This window comes from Cyprinus carpio, chromosome B20 (assembly GCF_018340385.1).
Source record: "Cyprinus carpio isolate SPL01 chromosome B20, ASM1834038v1, whole genome shotgun sequence".
In the NCBI taxonomy this organism is placed as follows: domain Eukaryota; kingdom Metazoa; phylum Chordata; class Actinopteri; order Cypriniformes; family Cyprinidae; genus Cyprinus; species Cyprinus carpio.
In genome coordinates this window covers 13,126,031-13,132,030 of record NC_056616.1, presented here as the reverse complement: position 1 = coordinate 13,132,030, position 6,000 = coordinate 13,126,031, and the positions used below count along the sequence as shown (strand labels likewise).

At 36.5% G+C, this 6,000-nt stretch overlaps 1 protein-coding gene across 3 annotated transcripts in view; it reads left to right on the top strand.

Moving 5' to 3' along the window:
* Window positions 1–6,000, top strand: part of LOC109058094 (disheveled-associated activator of morphogenesis 1-like) — a 73,507-nt gene that overhangs the window by 54,482 nt on the left and 13,025 nt on the right. For 2 of the 3 annotated variants that reach the window (XM_042747151.1, XM_042747150.1), the window contains exons 13-17: window positions 322–509; window positions 632–943; window positions 1,495–1,602; window positions 2,739–2,768; window positions 3,288–3,385. In XM_042747151.1, coding sequence (XP_042603085.1) covers window positions 322–509; window positions 632–943; window positions 1,495–1,602; window positions 2,739–2,768; window positions 3,288–3,385 — 736 coding nt within the window. The remainder of the gene's footprint in view (window positions 1–321; window positions 510–631; window positions 944–1,494; window positions 1,603–2,738; window positions 2,769–3,287; window positions 3,386–6,000) is intronic. The other variant, XM_042747152.1, reaches the window with a different exon arrangement.

Below are 6,000 nucleotides of genomic sequence, written 5' to 3'. Positions count from 1 at the left end.
TTATATTTGTTTTTATTTTTAATTTCATGAAACTATTTTAGCTGTACTTTTAAACACTGAATAAATTTTTGGTTTGTTTTTGGACTGTCATCAACAACAACAAGCACATGGCATCTATTTGACATTATAAGCGTTGCCATAAAAACTAATAATTTTTAAAAATGAGAACATCATCTGATCAGAATAGATTCTCAGAGTTGTCATCTCATAATTATGTTAATTCATTTTTTTTATATTTCCGTTTGATTTAGTTGGCAGTAATGCAGTGTTTTCATTGTAGAGACATATAACATTTTGACCTTTAACCTCTTTGTCCTGTAGACCAACATGAGCTTCAGCAGAAGCTGGAAAAGAAGGAGCGAGAGTGTGACGCAAAAACCCAGGAGAAGGAGGAGATGATGCAAACGCTCAACAAGATGAAAGAGAAGTTAGAAAGAGAAATGGGGGAAAATAAACTAGTCAAGCAGCAGGTGGCAGAAATGACTTCCAGACTACATGACCTCAGCACGGTATGCTGATGATGTCACAGATATTAATAATAATAAAAATAATGCAAAACCATGTAAACGTCCTTTTACAAAAACAAACATTAATAAAGACTGACCACTGTTCATCCCTTTTATATTTCTAGAGACAAGTAGCCAGTGTTCCCGGAGGTCCTCCCATCCCTGGTCCTCCAGGTGGCCCTCTCTTACCCCCTCCACCTCCTCCACCTCCACCGGGTGGCATGATGCCACCTCCACCACCTCCTCCTCCGGGCAGTGCTCTGATGCCGCCGCCTCCACCACCGCCCCCTGGCGGCCCCCCGCCACCCCCTGGACGGCCTCCTCTCGGTGCAGCTCCGCCTCCGCCAGGAGCTCCCATGGGACCGTCCCTGAAGAAGAAAAACATTCCTCAGCCGTCCAATCCACTCAAGTCCTTCAACTGGGCCAAGCTGTCTGAGGTGAGACTGAGACTGGCATGGATTAGAGGAGCGGACTGGCTCATCCTGACACTCACAGAGGCTAAAATCTGTCTCTTAAGCCTCCACTTTTAATCAACAATTTTGGAAGTCAATCGACACAAATTGGTGTCAAACCTGTCTTAAATTTAAATTAAATTAAAGTTAAAAGTTGTCAGTATTTGTCATAGATTGTCATATGGGTAGAGGACTAGATTTAAACAAATTTATGTCATGAAACTATTCCTTACATGAAACTATATTTTTTATTTACATTCAGATTTTCATTTAAACTGTCAATCTATACTCTTTAGAATTTAATTGAATAAAATGTTATTTATATTTTTAATTTTAAGATACTATTTTTATCTATACATTTTAGCGTTGAATAAAATGTTTATTCATTTATCATGTTTGATTTATTTTTGAATTTCGCAATGCATTTTCTATTTGAGTTTCAAAGTTTTACGATTAACAAAATATAGCATGTGACTTACAACATGTGACTTTGGAATGGACGGTAACTGAGTTACACATCCCACTCTCTTCCACAGAACAAGCTTGAGGGAACAGTCTGGGCAGACATTGATGACGGCAAAGTTTTCAAAATCCTAGACTTGGTGGATATTGAGAAGACTTTTTCTGCCTATCAGAGGCAACAGGTCACTAAACAATGCTTCTTTCACTGGTTTTCATCCAGAATGATCTCACAAAGCATTCACTGTCTCTCATGCATGGTATTGATACATTTACTCATGGTAATCCTGCATCACAGAGCATGGGGTTTGAATTATCAGACTGTAAAATGCATTGATATCGCTAGCAGTTTTCTATGAAAAGCAGACATTGGCAAACTGTCCTCATTATGCCTGGTAAACCACACACTTAGTCTCATTATAAAGCAATTACATACATTTCTTATGGCTTTACAGTCAAATTAGAGAAGAAAAAGAAAAAAAAACTAGGTTGGATACAGCTCGAAACTTGACAGTGTCTTCATAATTATATTTTAAAACAATGCATAAATTACTTTAAGCTGTTTTTAAAGTAACTTGAAAGCATGCTACAGTAAATGCATTAAAACAGAGATTCATAAAACCTCTCCGACTTCATCAAATTCTCAAAATGTATATGCTTTATTTACAGCATTCTGGAAGCCAGATTATTACAGTATGGAAACCATTTTCTGTCTCAGAGTAAAAAATAAAATAAAATTAAGTTTATATAATACATATCTAACACCTGTAACTTTATATTGTTTATTAATTTCAAATTAATTTGTCACAGTTGCAACTTAACTCTGACTTTTTTCTTGCAGTTGCAGCAATTTTGCATGATTACTATATTTATCATAATTCATTTTTAACAATTGCAATTTTATTTCCTGTCCCTGCGATTATTTGTTATAATTTCTCAGAATTGTGGCTTTTCTACTGGGCAGATTTCCCCATTATGAACAGAAATTTTGAGTTGCTAGAGAAAAGACAAAATGTGTCCATCTAGATTTGATACAAGGTGGAATCGGAGAGGTAGCTTGTGATATTTAGCAGTTGTTTAGACATTAACCGGTCATCTGTGATCAACTAGCTTGCATCTTTCAGTGCACACACACATTTACACTGCATTTCCAGACCTCCCAGAAGGCTCTGCTTTCATGCACTCTCACGCTCACCATTCACAACCCCAATAATGTCATCATGTGCACATGCCTGTTTGAGTTTGTTTTGGCTGAATTCACCAGACTACGCTGTCTCTCTAACATGTGCTGCATCTTCCTTGCTTCTTGCCTGCATTCTAGGACTTCTTTACGGTCAATAACTGCAAGCAGGTAAGTGTGGTTGAACAGATCTAATAGTGTTTGCATCATCTCTCCCCCACTCACTCTTTCTTTGTGTCATTCATTTTGTATCCAGACAATATATAAAAGTGGAAACCTAATGTGACTTTATTGATAATGTTTATATAAACTGCCCATACACACTATTGGTCAAAAGTTTGAAATTAGAATGATTTCTGAGCGATCATGTAACACTGAAGAATGGAGTAATGGCTGCTGAAAAATCTGCTTTGCATAACAGGAAAAATTACATTTTAAAATATATTCAAATAGTAAACGGTTATTTTAAATTCTAATAATATTTCACAGTTTTTACTGTATTTTTGATCAAATGAACAGCCTTGGTAAGACTTTTGAAAACAATTAAAAAATTCAAAATATTCCAAACGTTTGACTGGCAGTGTTAGTTTGAGATTCAGAATCGGAGTATATTGATTCTTTTATTTTAAACCTGATCTTTAAAGTTTCTCTTGAGTGAAATGTATCTCTTTTGTGACTCCGACCAAACAGAAAGAGACTGAAGACGATGCACTGAGCTCCAAGAAAGTCAAAGAGCTCTCTGTCATCGATGGCCGCCGGGCTCAGAACTGCAACATCCTTCTCTCACGGTGAGTGATGTGTCTGGCCCGGGTATGATTTCACCTCCGGCTGGTGTGTGTGTGTGGACCTCAATAGCCCTCCTGTAATGTCATATCCTGTGGGTAATACCTTCTGGTTCCTACATCCTGGTTTGATACTGTATCTTCCACCTTGGTTATTGTACCATTTCCTACCAGTGAAAGCCATAACGCCCCTTAGTTTCTTCACGTCTATACAGTATGAGGTGGCTTCCTTGAATTCTTTATAAATCAATGCAGCATGGGGCTTTAAAAATGAACTGGAACTATTCTTCATTAATTAAGAGTCTTATATCATTAAAAACAAAACACGGTTGACAACTTGGTTGTCATTGCCAGGAACGATATTTGACTTGCTCACTGAAAAGGAATATGCAAGGATTCTGTGATTGCAGAAGCTCCACAAATTGCAGTGGTTTGGGATTTCCATATTTAAAATGTGCCCTTTGGGTGCTTATTTGTGACCCTTGAGCACAAAACCAGTCATAAGGGTCAGTTTTTTGACATTTAGATTTATGAATCATCTGAAAGCTGAATAAATAAGCTTTCCATTGGTTTGTTAGGATAGGACAATGTTTGGCCGATGTACAACTATTTAAAAATCTAGAATCTGAGGGTGCAAAAAAATCAAAGAGAAAATCGCCTTTAAAGTTATCCAAATCAAGTTCTTAGCAATGCATATTACTAATCAAAAATTAAGTTTTAATATATCCACAGTAGGAAATTTACAAAATATCTTAATGGAACATGATCTTTACTTCATATCCTAATGATTTTTGGCCTAAATTTTGACCCATACAATGTTTTGTTGGCTATTGCAACAAATATACCACAGCGACTTAAGACTGGTTTTGTGGTCCAGGGTCACATTTATGAAATATCATGGCTAACATTAAAAGACATTTATACTGCCAAAATATATTTTTATTTCAAATAAATGCTTTTCTTTTGGAACCTTCTATTCATCATAGAATATTGAGAATGAATGTGTCATGGTTTTAACAAAAATATTATGCAGCACAACTGCTTTTAACATTGATAATAAGAAATGTGTGCAGAGCCACAAATCAGAATATTAGAATGATTTCTGAAGGATCATTAGCCCCTGAAGACTGAACTGATGACTTTTTAAACTGTATTTAATATCAAATAAATGCAGCCTTTGTGAGCAAAAGAGCCATCTTTCAAAAACATTTAAAAGTCTTACTGCCCCCAAACCTCTGAAAAATAAAAGTGTACCATAAATAAATCTAGTCATTTTTTTCTAGAGTCTAGAGTTTTCCCCAAAAATCTTAGCAGAAAATGTAAAAGAATGGCCTGCTAATGGGTCCTGATGTTTACTAGCTTTCCATTTCCTTTGAAAACAAAAAAACAAAAAAATTTAGTCAAAATCACTATTAAGATTTAGTATCCATTCAATGTATCCAAGCTTCATTTACTGAAAAGAGCAAATATTGATTTATTGAATATTTTTATTGGATTAAGTTGCCATGTCACATCCCAAAGAGAGTCATTAGCATATTTTTTTAAATAGTTGTGCAGATTTATATTATTATTAATATAATTCAGCATGCCTCATTACCTCGATTTCATCTTTAAAGAATCTATTGTCAATTCAAAACTCAGGAAATATTTAATTCACTTATAATAGGACAAGCAAGCCTCTCTTACCCAAAATATATGACATACTAAAGGAAAACACTACTGCGGGTCCTAGCTGTAGAACTCCTGGGTAGTTGAATGTTACTCAGGGTTTACATATTTCCCATTTATAGCTTCATACTGCAGTGTCAGAATGAGCTCAAATTAAACTGTCTTCCATGCAGAGCTTATCCAGGGTTCCCACAGAGTTTATTTTTTTTAGTGGCGATATTGTCATTATAAATACTTTCATTAAAGCATGCAATTCTTATTTTAGGTTACATATCTGTTTGTCACCTCAGGACTACTCTTTCTGTATGAAATGAATCCCACAAAGCAAACTCTAACAGTTGGTCACAGCTGCCAATCCAGACGGTGTAGGATATATGACAGCTCACTGACTGACTGCAGTTTGGCTTGGGATCAAAACAAGGTTCTCGTAAAGCAAGACTCCAAACTAAATGAAACTAACCAGACCAATTCCATTATTGCCAGATTAACTCCAAAATGCTCCCTGCAGATTTTTATTAATGACAGTTTATGAACGACCGACATCGAGACCTCATCAAAACGCACATTAACAGCCGACTTCAGCACCATCTGTAGATCATGGCCTGTGGATCTATTACACTCTCATCCTCCCTAAATGTTCTCTTAGGAGTCTCCACAAGAAGAGATTGGGATGTAATCCATTGTACAGCCACTGGACGGACCACCCAAGATGAGATTCACAGGGATTTAAATAGTTTCGCTTCTCAAGTGGAAGCCTGTAGAGTCATTAGTGTTGTGCTGCTGGATGTCAGGGTGGTGGAGAGTGAGATGGTGGTCTGGCTGGAGGGAGATGAGACTGAGGAGTAACATGTGCTCAATGATCGCTAATTAGAACTTAGTTCATATTAATCAACTCAGTGTGGACAGTTCTCAATCAGAAGAGGAAATTAAACCTGTTAAGCCTGCTGTACAGA